This window comes from Macaca fascicularis, chromosome 16, assembly GCF_037993035.2.
Source record: "Macaca fascicularis isolate 582-1 chromosome 16, T2T-MFA8v1.1".
Taxonomy (NCBI): domain Eukaryota; kingdom Metazoa; phylum Chordata; class Mammalia; order Primates; family Cercopithecidae; genus Macaca; species Macaca fascicularis.
In genome coordinates this window covers 63,171,457-63,191,516 of record NC_088390.1, presented here as the reverse complement: position 1 = coordinate 63,191,516, position 20,060 = coordinate 63,171,457, and the positions used below count along the sequence as shown (strand labels likewise).

The 20,060-nt window shown below is 49.6% G+C and overlaps 1 protein-coding gene and 1 long non-coding RNA gene across 4 annotated transcripts in view; one reads left to right on the top strand and one right to left on the bottom strand.

Moving 5' to 3' along the window:
* The window catches only part of RAB5C (RAB5C, member RAS oncogene family), a 30,609-nt gene that overhangs the window by 9,404 nt on the left and 1,145 nt on the right, over positions 1-20,060 (top strand). The window contains exons 2-6 of one of the 3 annotated variants that reach the window (XM_045374846.1): positions 14,995-15,068; positions 15,946-16,199; positions 17,731-17,882; positions 18,148-18,270; positions 19,658-19,751. In XM_045374846.1, coding sequence (XP_045230781.1) covers positions 16,034-16,199; positions 17,731-17,882; positions 18,148-18,270; positions 19,658-19,751 — 535 coding nt within the window. In that variant the 5' untranslated portion in view covers positions 14,995-15,068; positions 15,946-16,033. Of the gene's footprint in view, positions 1-12,930; positions 13,099-14,994; positions 15,069-15,945; positions 16,200-17,730; positions 17,883-18,147; positions 18,271-19,657; positions 19,752-20,060 lie in introns of all 3 variants that reach the window. The other 2 variants (XM_045374847.2, XM_005584228.2) reach the window with 2 other exon arrangements.
* LOC141408818 (uncharacterized) lies at positions 8,693-9,991 on the bottom strand. Its single transcript, XR_012425849.1, has 2 exons — positions 9,884-9,991; positions 8,693-8,738 (listed from the first exon to the last, which is right to left on the bottom strand). It is a non-coding gene; the product is annotated as an uncharacterized lncRNA (long non-coding RNA).

The window sequence follows — 20,060 nt, the reverse complement described above, 5'->3', positions numbered from 1 at the left end:
GGTGGAGTAGCTACATGAGTTACTAAATTCATTTTTCTTTTTTCTTTTTTTTTTTTTTTGAGATGGAGTCTCACTGTATCACTCAGGCTGGAGTGCAGTGGTGCGATCTTGGCTCACTGCAAGTTCCACCTCCTGGGTTCACACCGTTCTCCTGCCTCAGCCTCCCAAGTAGCTGGGTCTACAGTTGCACACCACCACACCTGGCTAATTTTTTTGTATTTTTGTAGTAGAGACAGGGTTTCACCATGTTAGCCAGGATGGTCTTGAGCTCCTGACCTCATGATCCACCCGTCTCGGCCTCCCAAAGTGCTGGGATGACAGGCATGAGCCACCGCGCCCAGCTGAATTATTAAATTCTTCTATACAAGAGACTTGTCTATTTTCCCGCATTTATTTCTATTTATTTATTTATTATTTGGAGATAGAGTTTTGCTCTTGTCGCCCAGGCTGGAGTGCAATGGCGTGATCTTGGCTAACTGCAACTTCCACCTCCTGGGTTCAAGCGATTCTCCTGCCTCCGCCTCCCGAGTAGCTGGAATTACAGGCACATGCCACCACGCCCGGCTAATTTTTGAATTATTAGTAGAGATGAGGTTTCACCCTGTTGGCCAGGGTGGTCTCGACCTCCAGGCCTCAGGTGATCCACCTGCCTTGGCCTCCCAAAGTGCTGGGATTACAGGCGTGAGCCACCGTGCCCAGCCTATTCTCCCCCATTTATTTGTTCAATTATTTAATATTCGTATGGACTCCAGGATATTTATTTTACACTTCGGTTTCTTTTTGTTTTTTTCTTTTTTTTTTTTTGAGACGGAGTCTTACTATTGGCAGGCTGGAGTGCAGTGGCACAATCTCGGCTCACTGCAACCTCTGCCTCCTGGATTCAAGCAATTCTGCCTCAGCCTCCTGAGTAGCTGGGACTACAGGTGCGTGCCACCATGCCTGACTAAATTTTGTATTTTCAGTAGAGACGGGGTTTCACCATGTTGGCCAGGATGGTCTCGATCTCTTGATCTCGTGATCCACCTGCCTTGACCTTCCAAAGTGCTGGGATTACAGGGGTGAGCCACTGCGCCCGGCCTACACTTTGGTTTATAGTCCAGTGATAAGGCCAGGCGCAGTGGCTCATGCTCATATTCCCAGCGCTTGGGGAGGCCAAGATGGGCCGATCACCTGAGACCTAGAATTTGAGACCAGCCTAGTCAACATGGTGATACCCAATCTCTACTAAAAATACAAAAATTAGCCAGGTGTGATGGTGCATGCTTGTAATCCTAGCTACTCAGGAGGCTGAGGCAAGAGAATCGTTTGAATCAGGGAGGTGAAGGTTGCAGTGAGTGGAGATCTACCACTGCACCCCAGTCTGGGTAACAGAGTGAGACTTTGTCTCAAAAATAAATAAATAAATAAATAATCCAATGTTAGTTTTAGTGCCCAAAATGTTTCAGCTTTGCCCATTGGTTGCTCTTTTAGCCTCCTTTGACCTACCCAGTCATTGTGAGGATTTTTGTTTTTGTTTTTTGATTACTTCTTTACTTTTTGGCACTGCCAGATTTTGGGAGACAGACTCACTGTGTCCCCCAGACTGGAGTGCAGTGGCACAATCTTGGCTCACTGCAGCCTCTGCCTCCCAGATTCATGCAATTCTTGTGCCTCAACCTCCTGAGTAGCTAGGATTACAGGTGCACACTACCACACCTGGCTACTTTTTGTATTTTTAGTAGAGACGAGGTTTCACCATGTTGGCCAGGCTGGTCTCGAACTCCTGACCTCAAGTGATCCACTTGCCTCGGCCATTACAGGCATGAGCCACTGCGCCGGGCCCCAGGCTTACTTTGTGTATTTTGTGCCAGAGTCGTAGATTGAGCTGGCTCTCCAAGACCACTGCCTTTTTAGCAAATGTTTTCTCTCAGGTATATTGACATAGAGTGATGTGGATGCCTTGAGCTATTTCTTCTCTTGATGGTTAGTCATAGTTACTGAAGACTCTGGAGTTGGGAAATGTAGAGGTGGACCTGGGAAATCTACCCTGTGAAAATCAACTGTAGTCCTGGGAGTTAATCCCCATAGCTGGCTGTTGTCCTTCTACTCACCCATTTATACTTCTCTTACCCCTGCCTGATGCTATGACTGATCCAAAAAATGGTCAGATTTGGTCTTTCCTTTGGAATTTACTATGGAGTTGGGAAGATGAGGTATGTGTATATAATCATTCTCTATTTCAAATGCTAAGTTCTCCAGCCAAACCCTCGTGGACTCTGGGTCTGGTAAGAGATTCCACATGGTCCAGGCCAGTCATTGTCTTTCGCTGCCCTCCCAAAATGGACTGCCCCCTTGGGAGGGTTTGTGGCTATTGGCTGGCTCAGGGTAGGCTGTCACTTTGTGCCGTGATCCTGAATCATTGAATAGCTGAAATCCTTCCGTTGTACTGTCATCTCTCTGAAAATGTGTAACTTGAGCCCTGCTGGAAACACTAACTTGGAATCTTAACAGGAGTTGGTTTACAAGCCTCTTGCCTTCAGGCCGGGCGCGGTGGCTCAAGCCTGTAATCCCAGCACTTTGGGAGGCCGAGACGGGCAGATCACGAGGTCAGGAGATCGAGACCATCCTGGCTAACACGGTGAAACCCCGTCTCTACTAAAAATACAAAAAAACTAGCCGGGCAAGGTGGCGGGCGCCTGTAGTCCCAGCTACTCGGGAGGCTGAGGCAGGAGAATGGCGTGAACCCGGGAGGTGGAGCTTGCAGTGAGCTGAGATCCGGCCACTGCACTCCAGCCTGGGTGACAGAGCGAGACTCCGTCTCAAAAAAAAAAAAAAAAAAAAGCCTCTTGCCTTCTATTCATAACTCCATGTGTGTCCCCTTCAGGTGGCTGTTAGAGGCATCCCAGGCATGGAGGAGGGCGTGGGTGGCCTCCCTAACCCTGGCTGCTCTCCTAGACATCAAATTGCTCTCTGAGCTGCTCAGACAGCATGGTGATTAATGACGCCAGTTTCCAAACCTCTAGTGTTTGCAGCCTGGTTTTTAAAAGGAACTCTGCTTTCTTTGTCAGCTGCTCTATTCCTGTCCCCTCCCCCTCTCCACAACTGAACTGCTTCTTCCCTTTCCTGAAAGAGGCTTTGAGATGGAAGGAAGGGCATTTGGGCTTTAAGATGCTTTGTGCGCTGGGCGTGGTGGCTCATGCCTGTAATCCCAGTACTTTGGGAGGCCAAGGCGGGGGGATTGCTTGAGCACAGGAGTTTGAGATCAGCCTGGGCAACATGATGAAACCCCATCTCTACCAAAAGAAACCCAAGATGCTTTGTGTTATAGGACTTTTTTTATTTTTATTTTTTTAAAGAGGTTATGGTTTGCCTGGTTGGGGCCTTCACCCCTTGCAGATTTATTGGATAGTGATGGTTTCTCCCCTCCATTTTTGTGGTTTTGGGAGCGAGTCTCCAGAGGATGCAAGATTGGGGTTGTTGACAGGACACTGAGTATCTTCCAGGAAACTGGGGAAAGATGTCCTCTTCAGCATTCTCTGCAAATGAGAGGTGCTGAAGAATGGAGTCCCGGGAAACTGGAGGTAAGAGGAAAGAGTGAATGTTGTCTGAAAGATGAAGTGAGGAGTGCGCCTCCTTCACAGGGAAGTGAAGGAGCAGGGGCTTCCCTGCTGCAGAACATGTACTGAATGCTTCCCCAGGCCAGGCCCTTTGCTAAGAGTCTCACATGCATCATCTTCCTGGCAGCCCTGGAGACAGGTGGTACTGGTCTCTCCATTTTACATGTGAGGAAATGGGTTCAGTGACAACACCAGGCCACCCTAAGTGGTGCCTCTAGAACTTGAACTGAAGTTTGTCTGACTCCAGCACTTGTGCTCTTAAGCCCTGTACATTAGGGATGGAGGAAGTCCTCCCTGGGGAAGTGAGGCAGCTCCTCAGCTGCTCTGTGGCTCTGTTAGGGGACCTGAGCCGTCTGGCAGATGAATGCGGATTTAAGCGCTCAACTTCCCTAGTTCACTTGCCAAGTGTAAGCAGGCTGTACCTCTCACATGCGCAGTTCACCGTATCTGTGCTCACCTACTATGTGTCAAGTTTGCTGTTATGTGCTGTTAACACAAAGGAAACCCAGTGTCCAGCCTTTGAGAATTTTGTAATGTGGTCATTTTCTTTTTTTTTTCTTTTTTGAGACGGAGTCTCGCTCTGTCGCCCAGGCTGGAGTGCAGTGGCGCCATCTCAACTCACTGCAAGCTCCGCCTCCCGGGTTCAGGCCATTCTCTTGCCTCAGCTTCCCAAGTAGCTGGGACTACAGGCGCCCGCCACCGCGCCCGGCTAATTTTTTGTATTTTTAGTAGAGACGGAGTTTCACCATGTTAGCCAGGATGGTCTTGATCTCCTGACCTCATGATCCGCCTGCCTCGGCCTCCCAAAGTGCTGGGATTACAGGCGTGAGCCGCCACGCCCGGCCGGAATGTGGTCATTTTCATCTGCAACAGTGCCTTTAATTTCTCTTGCTTTCTCACTCACAACCCTCAGTCCCCCAAGTTCTTCAGCCCCTTGCCACCTACACTAGTCTTACGAACATTTGGGGCCATGGAAGCAGAAGTGTGAGTCACTCATTGAATCTTGTTTAGACCTATTCATTGCTTGATTTCTTCACTGAGCACCACTCTACAGTTTGTTCAGCAAAAATTAAGAAAGATGCCAGACACAGTGGCTCATGCCTGTAATCGCAGCACTTTGGGAGGCTGAAGCAGGTCGATCACTTGAGCCCAGGAGTCTGAAACCAGCCTAGGCAACATGGCAAAACCCCATCTCTACAAAACATAGAAAAATTAGCTGGGCATGGTGGCATGCGCCTGTAGTCCTAGCTACTCAGGAGGCTGAGGTAGGAGGATTGCTTGAGCCCAGGAAGTCAAGGTAGCGGTAAGCTATGATTACGTCATTGCACTCTAGCCTGGGCAGCAGAGCAAGACCCTGTCTCAAAAATGTATGTAGAAAAAGAGCTGGGTGCGGTGCCTCATGCCTGTAATCCCAGCACTTTGGGAGGCTGAGGCAGGTGGATCACCTGAGGTTAGGAGTTCGAGATCAGCCCGGCCAACATGGTGAAAGCTCATCTCTACTAAAAATACAGAATTACAAGCCGGGCATGGTGGTGCACGCCTAGAATCACAGCTACTCAGGAGGCTGAAGCACGAGAATCGCTTGAACCCGGGAAGTGGAGGTTGTAGTGAGCCCAGATCATGCCACTGCACTCTAGCCTGGGCGACAGAGCAAGACTCCATCTCAAAAAAAATATATATATATATATATGTGTGTGTGTGTGTGTGTGTGTGTGTGTGTATGTATGCGTATACATATGTATATATGTGTGTATATATACATATGTATATGTGTGTGTGTGTATATATATGTATAGTCTAAAATATTGTTCTTTGGTGCCCAGGCTTCTGAGAATAGCCATCGTCCCTCAGGTCTCCCACCGAGAACTTTGACTTTTTTCTTGTTGGTTGCACAGCCTCTGACCATGGTGGGTGTGGTGTCTGAACACGAGGCATTTGGCTTGCTGGTTCTCTTTTCCCCTACTTTCCTCTCAAACATGACCTCTGCTTTCTGTTTAGGAGCTGAAGGCAAAACAAAGGGGCAGTGATTTAAACTGACTTTCTTTTATTTTCTGTTATTGGTAAGGATGGGAAGGGTTTTGGAGAGGTGTCCACTGGTGTGAATGGCTGGATGAACAGGTGCTGCTTCTGATCCTGACTTTCAACAGAGGTTTTTGGAGTCTTTCTGGGCCTAGGGCAGCAGCGGAAGTGGCAGCTGTCCTGGCTGGTGCTTCTGACCCCTGCAGAGCCCCTTTGGAGACGGGGGGAAGACGGGCCCTGCATTGATGAGATTCCAGTGAAAAATATCCTAGCTAAATAGTAACTGCCTGAGCAAATGAAATACAGGATAGTTGTGAGGACTGTGGATCAACAGGAATTCTACATCTATCTATCCTGACTGGCTTCCATTTGACTCATGCCCCATTCCAGGACAGCGGCAGGGTAGGCTGGGGCCAGAAGAACCTTTGCCTTGTATGGCACTCTTCCTAGCATCCCGCCTGGCATTGGCAGGTAAAGAACTGACTGGTGGCCTGTGAGCCACCATACAGCCACGTTGTCATCCCCATCAAGCCCTGTGGCTGGGACATGTGTGTGGATCTGGGCTGCAGAAAGATTCCAAGTTGAGCTTTTGCTTGAGACTTGAGAGAGCAGCCTTAGACAGGGGTAGAGAATCTGGCACAGCCCGGATCACAAGGTCAGGAAATCGAGACCATCCTGGCTAACATGGTGAAACCCCGTCTCTACTAAAAAATTAGCCGAATGTGGTAGAATGTGTATGTAGTCCTAGCTCCTCGGGAGGCTAGGAGAATTCAGGAGAATTGCCTGAACCTGGGAGCCAGAGGTTGCAGTGAGCCGAGATCGCGCCACTGCACTCCAGCCTGGGCGACAGAGCGAGACTCCGTCTCAAAAAAAAAAAAAAGAATCTGCCACAACCTTGCTGACTGAGGTGTGCTGTTAGAGACTGGGCCCTCTGAGGGAGAACAGTCTCTCAGGAATGTCAGCATTAGGGTCTGTCCCCCCGGTGCCTTTTGGAATCGGTAGGCTGGCCAGTAGGCTGGCCGGTAGGCTGGCCCGCAGCCTTGCCTGGTGCAACTGCAGGCAGTGCCCTGTCTGTGGGCCTTCCTTGCTACCTGTCTCCTCTGTTGGCCAGCAGAGCCAACGACTGAGAGTCGTTGAGCCGCCCATGAAGCCTGGGGCCCTTCTGTGGACAGCACTGGCCGACCACACTGACCAAGCTGCACCAGCAGATCCATGGAGATGTCCTCCCACCCCAATAGTCTTCCTCCCTGTGAGTGCAGAAAGAGGGAGTGGCTGCTGGAGGTTTCCATCCAGCCCTGACTGCTCCTCTCTGAGCCTGTCCAGAGAACCCATCTGTCATTGAGAGCTGGGAAGACAGCCAGGGATCAGGGAAGGATTTCATGGTGTTCTGCTGGGGTAGAGTTCTGGAAAGCTAAGGGTCTGTCCCTCAGGGGTGTCTTCCACCTGACTGAGCTTGGCATCTGTCCTGAGTGATACAACAAGACTTCCCACACAAGGGAAAGGGCTGCAGGAGCCAGCTGTGCTCTGTCCTGGCTGACTTCGGCAAAGTTCCAGGCGCAGCCTGCACAGTGTTTATTAAAGATGACTTGGTAATGTGTATCCAGGCTTGAAGCCTCTTGATGCCTCTGCACACTGGCCCCTTTCGCAGGTATTGGTGGAGTTGGTGGTTGCACTTGGGGCTCTGGTGGACCCCATCAGGGCCTGATTGTGGTGTGGAAGTCTAGGCACTAAGCCCCAGAAATCTTATTGAAAAAAGAATGAAATGAAACCAATCCCAGTTAAGGAAGGTGGGGGTGCTTTCCCCGTGGTAGGGGACCCAGCTCACCTTGAGTGCCCCTCTGGGATGATTTACTTCCCTTTCCCCTGGAAAAAGGGTCATCTTCCTGTAGCTGTTTAAAGGCAGCACCTCCCTCCCTACTGCTGCCTCCCCCAAGTCCCCTAGGTTTAAGAGCTGGACCTCCTGAAGGTGGGAGGTGGAGCCCACCCTGTTCCAACACCCCCCATCAGAATTCGGCTAGATCTCACCTTGGTCTCTTAAGCTTCTGGCTTCCAGGGCCGGGGCCAAGCTTCCCCCGTTAGACTCTTAGGTAAGACACAGGCCCTGTGTGAAGCAGTTCCATAGTCCTGGTCATACAGAGGACACCCCTCTCTTTGATTCCTTCCTGTAACCCCTAAACCCCCTTTCCTCTGCAGATACACTCTGGACTGATTGGTGAGTGCAGAATATCATAGTGTTATAACCTCTTTCTCCCCATCGAAAAGACATAAATATCAGTTTCTCTTTATTATCATGACGCTTTAAACCACTCGAAAATCCTTTAGCCCACAGTTAAGCCCAAACACTAAGTATATCCTTAATATAGATGCAGGAATCTTATTTTTTTTATGAGGAATCCCATTGTCTTACACCTTATTTGTGTTTAACATTTGGGTATCTTTGTTCTCCTTTGGTCTTTTCCAATTCAGGTATCATCTTCTTGTTTTTTTTTTTTTTTTTTTTTTTTTTCCTGAGACGGAGTTTTACTCTTGTCCCCAAGGCTGAAGTGTGATGGTGTGATCTCAGCTCACTGCAACCTCTGCCTCCCGGGTTCAAGCAATTCTCCTGACTCAGCCTCCCGAGTAGCTGAGATTATAGGCACACGCCACCACACCCAGCTTATTTTTGTATTTTTAGTAGAGATGAGGTTTCACCATGTTGGCCAGGCTGGTCTTGAACTCCCAACCTCAGGTGATCCACCTGCCTCGGCCTCCCAAAGTGCTGGGATTACGGGCGGGAGTCACCACGCCTGGCCTGTCTTGTCTTTTTCTTTTGAGACAGAGTTTTACTCTTGTCCCCCAGGCTGGAGTGCAATGGCATGATCTCGGCTCACTGCAACCTCCGCCTCCCAGGTTCAAGCGATTCTCTTGCCTCAGCCTCCCGAGTAGCTGGGATTACAGGTATGCGCCACCACGCCCAGCTAATTTTTGTATTTTTAGTAGAGATGGGGTTTCACCATGTTGGCCAGGATGGTCTCGATCTCTTGACCTGGTTATCCGCCCGCCTCGGCCTCCCAAAGTGCTGTGATTATAGGCGTGAGCCACCGCGTCCGGCCCTTGATTGTCTTTAATATTATTTTCTTCATACTAAAGAGGCAGAAAATATTTTATATACAGAGGAGCTAGATTGCATTCGTATCGTTTCCAAGCTTTAATTTTTCATGATTATATGCAAAATTCTATAGCAGCAGCATTTTTTTACCTTTTTATTGACATGTGACTTATATATAATAGTTTACAAATTGTAAATATACCTCAATGGGTTTTTACATTTGTACACACTCAGGTATTTACCTCTCAAATCAAGATATAAAACTCTTCCGTCCAGCAGTGTGCTTTTTTTTTTCTTTCTTTTTTTTTGAGATGGAGTCTTGCTCTGTTGTCCAGGCTGGAGTGTGATGGTGCAATAGCTCACCACAACCTCTGCCTCCCGGGTTCAAGTGATTCTCCTGCCTCAGCCTCCCAAGTAGCTGGGATTACAGGTGCCAGCCACCAAGCCCGGCTAATTTTTGTATTTTTAGTAGAGTTGGGGTTTCACCAGGTTGGACAGCCTGCTCTCCAACTCCTGACCACAGGTGATCCACCCACCTCAGCCTCCCAGAGTGCTGGAATTACAGGCGTGAGCCACCACGTCTGGTGGCAGTGTGCTTTTTTTAGTGTGATAGAAACTCATTTTCCCTAACTAAAAGCTACATGTTTTTAAAGCATGCATAGGTCGCAGTCCCTGTTATTTTTAGTAACAGGGGTTAAGATAATGACATTGTTCATATTCTGGGGTTTTTCTTTCTATCTCTAATAGGAGAGCCTTGCTTGAGTTATGAGTCTTGGGCAGCCTTGGGTTCTGCCACCAACTGGCTGTGTGACACCAGGCAGGTCACTTCCCCTCACCTTCATTTTTTTTCTCTAATTGTCAACAATAGGATGGGGTCTTTAAGGCCCTTTTGGGCTCTGACTGCCAATTCTAGCCTCTAGGGTAATAAACCTGCCACTTGTTGAAAGCTCACCTTCAGCCTGATACTGTGGTGCATTGTTTCACTTGATCTGAACTACCCCATGCCGTTAGTATTAAAGAATGCCAACTTTTAGATAAGGAACTGAAGCTGATAATGATCACTTGTGTGACTTGGCCAATGTCACACGGCTAATAAACGGTGGAGCTGAGCTTGAACCAAACCCGGCTCAGCCTCCCAAGTCCTAACCTGCTAGCCACGCTGGGGAAGGTGTGTGGGTACCTCGTGTGGCTCGTGGCTGGCGTTGCTTCAGATTCTTCTTTCCTCTGGGTCTGCAACCAGCTAGAAGCCTGGATAGTCCTGCTGTGAGTCTGGCCTCTGTTTCTGTGTGCCGGCAGTGGCTTTCCCCTTTGAGGAAGAGCTGTGTTCTTGAGCCTACAGGTAAATCATCTCCCCAACTAACCGGAGCCTCAAACATTTGCACAACCTTGGCTCCAGTTGGCTTTTAAATCAAATGTCTTCCACTTTAGCCTTTGAACTGAGTTTCCTCTCCTCCTGTGTCCCTTGCTCCCTTTAACAACTCCTTTCTGCTGTCGTTTTGTTTTGTTTTGTTTTGTTTTGTTGCTGGACTCTTGTTTAAATATTCAGGAATGCCTTGTTCCAGGATAAAACGTAGCTGAAGAGTCACTGGTCAGAAGCACCTCCAGGGGACCCTGGGCGGGGTCACTTGTTCTCAGGCCGCCCTGCTAACCTTGAGTGAGCTAGTCTCTACACCCTGCACTCCCTGGTCAACAGTCTGATTGGTTTCCCTAATCAGCTTGCTCTCCAGGCTGTGCCAGGACTCTCAGCTGGAGGAAGTCTCTAAAGCAAACAGGAAGCACAAGAGACACTCATCAGCTTTAATTGCTCACCCTTTTACCAGGAAGGACAAAACATACGAAGTGGCCGACTTCGTGGATTAGAGGAGAGAAAGGTGAAACTTTTGGAGGGAGGCTAGCGGGAGCAATTGCAGCAGCATCTGGTGTCTTGGAGAAGGCTCCAGTTGCTGAGTGAAGCTGAAGACCCCTCCCACATTCATAGTCTTACACGTGCACACTTAGGGGTTGTGCACAGCGCTGATCGGGGGTGCCTTTCTGTCTCTTGGATTTCTCCCTCCTTCCTATATCAACCATAGCTCTCGTGCTTCGATCAACTGCTTAAAATCACTCTGGGAACTTATTTTTAAAATATTGATTTCTGGACTCCACCTCTAGAGATTCTAATTCAGTTGGTCAGGGTATTTCTAAAGGCCCTAGGTGATTCTGGTGAAAAAGAGTTTGACTGGAGGCTGAAGTAGAAGGATTGCTTGAACCTGGGAGGTCAAGGCTGCAGTGAACCGTGATTGCACTACTGCTCTAGCCTGGGCAACAGTGAGACTATCTCAAACAACAGCAAAAAACAAACAAACAAAAAAATTACAGGTGGCTCACACCTGTAATCCCAGCACTTTTGGAGGTTGAGGCATGCGGATCACTTGAGGCCAGGAGTTTGATACCAGCCTGGCCAACGTGGTGAAATCCCGCCTCTACAAAAAGTACACAAAAATTTAGCCGGGTGTCATGGCATATGCCTATAGTTCCAGCTACTCCTAGAAGCTGAGGCATTAGAATCACTTGAGCCTGGGTGGCAGAGGTTGCAGTGAGCAGAGATCGCCAGTCTGGGTGACAGAGCTAGATTCTACTCAAAAAAATAAAATAAAATAGAAAAAATTTGAGACCCACTGACCTGTAGTGTCCAGAGCTGAGGGAACCCCAGAGCAGGGAAGAACAGTGCCCCATTTTTCTTTCTCTTTCTCTCCCACCCTTGGCCCAGAAGTGCCTGTGCATGGGGCTGGAGTGTTTAGGAGCTTAGATCCCTTCTGCCCTCTCATGTGCATTGTATTAATAGGAGAATAGTGTGACTCCAAGTCCTTATACATTTTCTCCCCTTTGCTGTGGAAGACATGAGGTTGGGACTGGTGCTTGTTCTTAGTGGCCTCTGAACAAGCCAGGGTTTTGATTTGGATGGTGAGTCCACAGCAAGGAGAATCTTTCTCCCTACATCTGAAGCTCCAGCACTGCCATCGTACTCGTGAAAAAAAGTCAACTTTTTTTTTTTGAGACAGAGTCTCAGTCTTTTGCCCCAAGCTGGAGTGCAATGGCGTGATCTCGGCTCACTGCAGTTTGTTTCCTGAGTTCAGGCAATTCTTGTGCCTCAGCCTCCCAAGTAGCTGGGATTACAGGCGTGTACCACAAAGTCAGCTAATTAAAAAAAATCAACTTTGACTGTAACTTTAGCTCTTACGGAGAATTCGATTTTTGTCTCAAGACTTTGAAAACTGTGTCAGTTTTGGTTATAATTCCATCACCTGACTGCACAAGTGGATAATTTTTGCCAGGGGTTCAAGAGGAAAGATTCTCAGTCAGACGCCCATCCCTGGGAGGTAGGACAGCTCACTGAATGCATTCACCTTACTACCTACCATGTCTTCAGTTTCTCAGGCTTGAGGGGAGAGGGTATAATGCTTCCTCGGGCTCTCAGTCTGCCCTTCACCTGGCTTAGACACCCTCATTACCTCCATGTGCCTTTCCTAGCAAAATTGGCTTCCTTGGGCTTTGTTGACTGCAAAGGTTGGACACCACTGCTCATGTGATCACCAAGCAGGGCCGGGAAAACTACGAGGCAACAGACCATAAAAAGTGCTGTGTGTGCCTGCTCAGGTATCTCTGGAAGGCAGTATCAGTGACCAGGCAGAACATGTCACCAGCTAGTTTATGCCAGGGAGAGCCTGAGTTCAATGGGATGGCCAGAGTCTGTTCACCAATAGTCTTGGAGAAAGTGTTAGAAATAACCATGTCAGTACTCTTAGCTACTGTTTACTCAACATGATGTGTGTGAGACACCTGGCAAACACTGCCATTAACCCTGGTGTGCCCCATGTTAGTAATGAGAACACTGAGGCTCAGCTCAGGTGGCTTCTACAAAGTGATTCAGAAGTGGCAGGAGATAGTCACACCCGTGGTGCGGAAAGCCATCGTCTGTGCTCACTCTCTCTGTGCCAGATGCTCCAGCCCTGGCTTTGCTTTAGTGGCACCTGCAGATGCTGGGCCCTGCTCCAAACCTTCATGGGAATCTTGAGGGGCTGGCTGCACAGATGACTTCAATGTACAGGCACCGTTGAGAGCCACTGCAGGAGAGTTTTTTGTCTCCCCTTCTGGCTTGTTTTTAAAAATCACATTCTGTCCCTCTAACCCTGTGGTTTGGTAGTGACAAGACTTAGATCTGTTACCTCTATTTTTCTCAACCTGTAGGTGCTGGTTACTCCCCATCCCGGTACCCTCAGCACCAGCTGCTTTGGTTTTTCTGGAATCAGAAACTTGGTTTTCTATTACCATCTCCCAGGTCATTCATACCTCCTCCTCTAGTGCCCCAGCCACAGACTGTTGCTCAGCCAAGACTCTGTGTCACGTGGATTCATGGTAATAACCAACTTGTAATTCCACTGTGGTTTTCCCTCTGTCGCTGTCGTCCTGCCTGGCTCGGGGCGGCTCCTCCCACTGTTGAGGACGCTCAGAAACTGCAAGATTACTGTGACTGTTGCTAAAGCCAGCTAGAGCTAGACCTTCCTGGACCAGCAAAGCTGCTGCCACAAAAAGAGAGTCTCATTCACCTAGCAGCCCTAAACCAAACATAGGGCAGGCACTGCCTCCACTCTTCTTCCACAGCAGGGAGGATGGCATCGTGTCTGTGGTGGGGCTGGGGGTTCTGTCACCTGTAGGCTCGGTGACCATGAGCAGGACATTTAATATATGAATGTTAATTTATCTATCTGAAAAATGGAGGTTGTTGTAAAGCTTGAAGGAGATAATGGTTGTGCAATTGGGAAGTGAGGCGGGAGGTTGCGTGAGGCCAGGAGTTGGAGACCAGCCTGGGCAACAGAGTGAGACTCCGTCTCTGCCAAAAAAAAAAAAAAAAAGAAAATGTTAATTAGCTGGGTGTGGTGGTGTATACCTGTTGGGAGGCTGAGGCAGTAGGATCTTGGAAGCTGCAGTGAGCTGTGGTCACACCACAGGTTGCCTCACAGGTTGCCAGCCTGGGCAGCACAGTGAGACCCTGTTTCTTTAAAAAATAAAAAAATTATTTCCTTCAGTCAGCACTCTTTGAGTTCCTAGTATGCACATAGGCACTGTGAGGAGGGCATCTCTAAGAAGTAGAAAGCGCAGACCTTGTCTCTTCATTGACTGGGGTGAAATGAGAAAGTATCTTAAGGCTGGGCGCGGTGGCTCGTGTCTGTAATCCCAGGACTTTGGGAGGCAGAGGCGGGCGGATCACAAGGTCAGGAGATCGAGACCACAGTGGCAACACAGTGAAACCCTGTCTCTACTAAAATTACAAAAAATAGCCGGGTGTGGTGGCGGGCGCCTGTAGTCCCAGCTACTCGGGAGGCTGAGGCAGGAGAATGGCGTGAATCCGGGAGGCAGAGTTTGCAGTGAGCAGATATTGCGCCACTGCACTCCAGCCTGGGCGACAGAGCGAAACTCCAGCTCAAAAAAACAAAACAAAACAAAAAAGCTTCTTAAACTATGAAATATTGAAATGGCATAACTTTGAAATATTTACATGGTATTTCTGGTTGCTAATTGAGACCCACCACCCCGTACTTCCTTCCTTGTACTTTTGGGGAAGAGGTGGGCCCCATTTCAAACCTCTTTTCCTTTGGTTCTGTCCAGAAAGGAAACTGTTGTTTCTGGCTAGTGAATCATTCTTCCTGAAGCTCACTTTTTAAATGAGTTGCTGGGAGAACTTGGATGTGGAAAACGATTTGAGGTTGAACAAAACAAGCCCTTTGCTGTCAGCTTCTTGCATGAGTGTGCACCATTTGCTTCCCACAGACACCTCCTGTTCATCCACATTGCTGTCCCTTGACTCTGAGGGAATGTACTTCCCTTGCTCAGGGACAGATCACGGCTCTCCCTGGGATCTTAGACTCCATTATGCAAAGGGAAGCCTAATAAAAACCTTTTCTTTCCAACCCAGGTTCAAACGCTGAACGGTGTTCAGTATTTAATACCTACTCACAGGACCTGTTTGTAAAATATTCTGTATATATCCTGATGTCTGTTAACATCAGATGTATATGTCTGATGAAGACATCCACTTATGTCTTCTAGAGGCTTCTAGAGATAGGCTCCTCATGTGTCTTTGCAATTCCAAAACTTACCAAAAACAAAAACCTGAGCCTCTGAAGCTGTCGCCAACCAAGTGATTCAGATGTCGGGGCTGGAACACCAGTTGTTGGGGGTGCAGGACTTGGTCTCTGCCCTCCCTCACCTCCTGCCTCTTCTTTCTCTCCATCACCCCATCTCTGCCAGTAGAGAATGGAACTGAGGTCTCTATTGAAAAAGGGAAAGTTGGTAGCTGTGCTGACTGCGGCAGAGCTCTGACTTCGGTGTGTGTTTCTGTGTGTGTGTGTTTCGGTGTGTGTTTTGGTGTGTTTCTGTGTGTGTTTTGGGGTGTGTTTGTGTGTTTCTCTATGTGTTTGCTTTGTGTGTGTTTCGGTATGGGTTTGTTTCTGTGTGTTTTGTTTTTTAATGGGCGCGAGACTTTGGCCCATCAAAAATGAGAGAACTAGGGAAGAAGGCTCAGGATGAGAGAGTGAAACATTGCTTTGATTCTGGTGCACAGAGGAGCACAGTCCAGCCTTACACTGAAAGTCGGTCAGTCCTTCTGAAGGTGGCAGGAGAAAAATGGCTATGTTAATAACAACTTGTGCTGGCCAGGCCATGGTCCCTGAATGCCCAGCCCACAAGGTTGTCCAAGCACCTTTTCTGAGGAGCTTTCTACCAGGACCCCCTGGGCCCCTGTCTGCCTTACCATTGTGGTCCTGGCTACCAGACTGGAACTTCATTGTTGACCTAAATCCTAGTATCTTCCTAAGCTTTTTTTTTTTTTTTTTTAATTTTGCCGCAAAAGCCTGTTGACTTAACTGTCACCAGGCTGTCACACATTCATTCGTCACCTGTGTGTGTTTATTTTTAAGTGAATGTACATATTTGGGACCCAGAAGTCAATGTGTTTGCTCAGAACCATGAGGCTGAAGTTGGGAGACCATTCTCCTCTTTACGGCTCAGATGGTGGTAGAGCCGGTAGACGTCTAATGTAGCCCAGTGAGGCCTCCTGACCTCTAGTGGGGAGGGCAGGGAGGTGAGGTGAGGGGAAGCAGTCAGCTAGGTCTTAGTGAGGCCAGAGGGAAAGATCTGTAATTTAAGGACACACTGGGCAACGGCCTCTGAACTAACCCAGTACTTCTCATTTCTCCCCTACAGTTGGAGGTCCCCCTCCCCACTAAGTGCCTCTCTGCATAGCACCGGTCCCCACCCGCACACTCTCTGGACCTCTACAGCTGGACGGGCAATGGCGGGTCGGGGAGGCGCAGCACGACCCAATGGACCAGCCGCTGGGAACAAGATCTGTCAGTTTAAACTGGTTCTGCTGGGGGAGTCTGCGGTGGGCAAATCCAGCCTCGTCCTCCGCTTTGTCAAGGGACAGTTTCACGAGTACCAGGAGAGCACAATCGGAGGTGAGTGGGCACGAGGGAGTTGGGGAGGGGCCTCAGGGTTGCCAAAGAAATGCTTTGACCTTGAAGAGATGGGAAGCTGCCTGCCTGCATTAGAGACTAAATGCGTCTGTGGTGGCAGCTGCACTTCCTCACCTGGGCTCTGGAATCGAGCCCAGCACCTGGTGTCTATGCCAGAGTCCCCTGAAGCATTGCTAGTAAGCATTCGCTGGAATGGAAAGCCAGCTTCCCATCCTGTTTCTGCCCCTTCCTGATTTGTGTGGCCTTGGCTGAGGCCCTTTCACTGCCCCGGCCTCATGGAGGGAGAGGCTGGCTCTGGATCTTCGAGGCCCCTTCTTACTATAACGGGTGGTCCACGTGCCCTGGCCTTTCCCACTTCCAGAAGGAGGAGCAGCCTGGTGAGTCAGAGCTGGGTGATAGGTGGGCGTTTCTGAAGCTGACTTTCTGGAGCTCACAGCCTGTTGTTGATTCTCCAGTGGTCAGCATTTAGGATGTGAGTGAGGGTCTGGCCTCAGCTTCTTGCCTCCATGGCTAGCACACACGTCAAGAGGCAGGGGCCAATGCTGGCGTTGGCCTTGAGTCATCCTTTCTCTACTCTCTTGGTTGGTAGGAGGTTTCCAGGCAGCTGGAAACAAAATGGGCCGTGTCAGCAGTCTCCCTGCTGCCTCCTCAGCATTTGGGTCAGGAGCTGGAGAGGGGAAGTGAGGCAGTGCCCCAGGTCCCTCAGTACGCTGGGGGAGGGCAGACCAGGAAAGCAGCCTTCCACACACGGCTGTCTGGGGTCCTCTGCTGGGTCCAAGGGCAAAGGGGCCTTTCGCTGTCTGTTCCAGCTCTGGACTCCTCCTTTGAAGTATGTGTACAGGCACCCTGCCTTCCCCTGTCTAAGGAGTCACCTCTTAGTGACTGAAGGTCGGGTCACAGGGTGGCCATACAGGAACGGGTCTGGGTCAGAGCTAGGGGCGGTGGCTAGCTGGAATGCCTGGAGGTGGCAGGGGTGGTTGGGAAGGCGGCCACCCAGCCTCAGCCTGGTGGTGGAACAGTGTGTACTTCCCCAGCATAGCTAAGTGTGTGAGAATGTCCTCAGGAAACCCAAGGTCAGTGACACCCCTGGGCTGGAGCAAACTGAGGGGTGGAGAGGTCCCCAGCTGGTCTGTTCTCTGAGTGGCGGGAGGAGGAGGTCTGAGGGCGCTCACCTTTCTGTGCTTGGAGTCAGGCTTCCCCTAGACTTCCCCTCTGCTGCCCCTGCTGCATTCCTCTTCCGAGCGTGGTCCTGAGACAACCCAGTGCATGCAGGCCTCCCTTCTGCCCTCGCCTAGGCTGGGTCTGCAAAGCCTGTGCAGACCCCATCCCCCAGACACGTACATAAAATCCAAACTCCACCCCTGCTCAGGCCTGCTTTGGCTCCTGGGTTGAGGGTTCTCTGTGCCCATCTCAGTGGTGGGCTTCTGCGTGCCAGAGCCTAGAAGCAGCAGCGGGATTGTGTGGGGTGGCTTCCAACTCACCCTTGCCCCTGAACACTCCTTCTCTCTTACAGCGGCCTTCCTCACACAGACTGTCTGCCTGGATGACACAACAGTCAAGTTTGAGATCTGGGACACAGCTGGACAGGAGCGGTATCACAGCCTGGCCCCCATGTACTATCGGGGGGCTCAGGCTGCCATCGTGGTCTATGACATCACCAACACAGTAAAGATTTCCCCTTGCCTCTTCCTCTTCCCTTCATCTTCTCAGAGTCCCAGGGATTGGGTTATCAAAGCCCCGATTTCAGGCCGCTTAACCCTCTGTTCCTGGGTGGCGGGTGGGCAGATTTCCTGTTTGGGGACATTACGTCAGAATCTTTAGGTGGCAGTGTCTTAGATAATTTGGCTGTGCCAACTTGAAAGTCTCTAGTGGGTGGCCCTGGGCAGAATGCCTTCTCTGTCCCTTCGACATTCTGTCCCTGTCTCCTCAGGATACATTTGCACGGGCCAAGAACTGGGTGAAGGAGCTACAGAGGCAGGCCAGCCCCAACATCGTCATTGCACTCGCGGGTAACAAGGCAGACCTGGCCAGCAAGAGAGCCGTGGAATTCCAGGTGAGGAGATGACAGACGTGGGGGAAGGAGTGGAGCAAGCAGCTCCTCCGCCCTCGTCGAGGTTGCTCAGGGGCTTTGAGAAGGGCTGAGCTAGGAGGCAGCGGGGAAGCTTCCATCTGCTGAGCCTCTCGTGCCTCAGGCATGGGCCTAACATGGCTCCTGTCTGTAATCCCAGTGCCTTGGGAGGCTGGAGTGGGAGGATCACTTGAGGCCAGGAGTTGGAGACCAGCCTAGGCGACATAGTAAGACTCTGTCTCTACAAAAGATTTGAAAATTAGTTGGGCTTGGTGGCACGCACCTGTAGTCTCAGCTGCTCGGGAGGCTGAGGCAGGAGGATTGCTGGATTCCAGGAGTTTAAGACTGCAGTGATGGCGCTACTGAACTCCAGCCTGAGCAAGAGTGAGGCCCCATCTCTTAAAAAAATAAAAACAGCCAGATGTGGTGGCATACGCCTATAATCCCAACACTCTGCAGGCTGAGGTGGGAGCATCACTTGAGCTTGGGAGTTCGAGACCAGCATGGGCAATGTGGCAAAACCCTGTGTCTAAAAAAAATACAAAAGTTAGCTAGGCATGGTGGTGTGCTACTCAGGAGGCTGAGGTGGGAAGGATCACTGGAGGCCAGGAGATTTGAAGCTGCAGTGAGCAGTGATTGTGCCACTGCACTCCAGCCTGGGCAACAGAGTGAGATCCTGTCTCAAAAAAAAAAAAAAGAGAGAAAGCGTGGGCCTAAAGGGAATTACCTGTCACCTGTCTCTCCCTGGTTCTCTTTCTTTGGTGGTAGGGGTATTGTAGATATGGATCACTAGCCTGCTGCTTATCTTTTCTTGTAAGTTGACTTTTTAATTAAACTTACTGAAAAAGAAATGTCTCTGCTAACCCTAGAAACTCAACTTTTCTTCTAATTTCCCCAGTTTCTTGTCCTTCCAGAAATATGCACGTGTCTTTTAATCCCTTTTTTTACATTGATGGCAGTGTGCTATACATACTGTATATGGTCATTTTTTACCAATCCCTAATAATAGCAAAAGACTGAAAACAGTGCTGCAGTAGACATCCACATACTTTTGTGCTTTTGTGCAAACATGTAAGTGTATTTGTAGGTTAACTTTCTAGAAGTATTTCCTAGCCTAGTGATTTTGAAGAGCAAGAAGGCAGGGTGGACCTAGGGAAACCTGGGTAAGACATCTGCCAGTGATTGTGAGCTGAGAGGTGCTATACATGAGCGGGGAAACCCAGATCAGGGCAGCCTTAGGCCTGAAAAACCCCTGTGTGTGTCCAGCTGATCTCTATTATGATAAAGCCCTCGAACAGGGAAGGTTTGTATCCTGGGCCCTGGCCCCTGCCAACATTTCCCTCTCACCCTGTCTCACCTCCATCCAAACCAGGAAGCACAAGCCTATGCAGATGACAACAGTTTGCTGTTCATGGAGACATCAGCAAAGACTGCAATGAACGTGAACGAAATCTTCATGGCAATAGGTCAGTTGCTTCTCCTCCCCTCCTCTCTCTGCCACACCAAGGGCATATCACCTGTCTGCTGGTCTAGAGTGGGCCTGTGGGGTCCCTTCATCACTTTTAACCTTCTGATAAAATTGTTTTCGTCTTCACCTGACTCCCAGATGTAGATGTCGGTTGTTCACCCGAGAAGTTCCTGAAGCCTGGGCCAGAGTCTCAACATTTCACTCTCTGAGCCTTAGCCTGCCATCCATTTCAGAGCCTGCCTTCACTACCCCTACCCACTGCCTAGGAGTTTTTAGCTCATTTGGCTCTGGAATCTTCCTTCCTGGG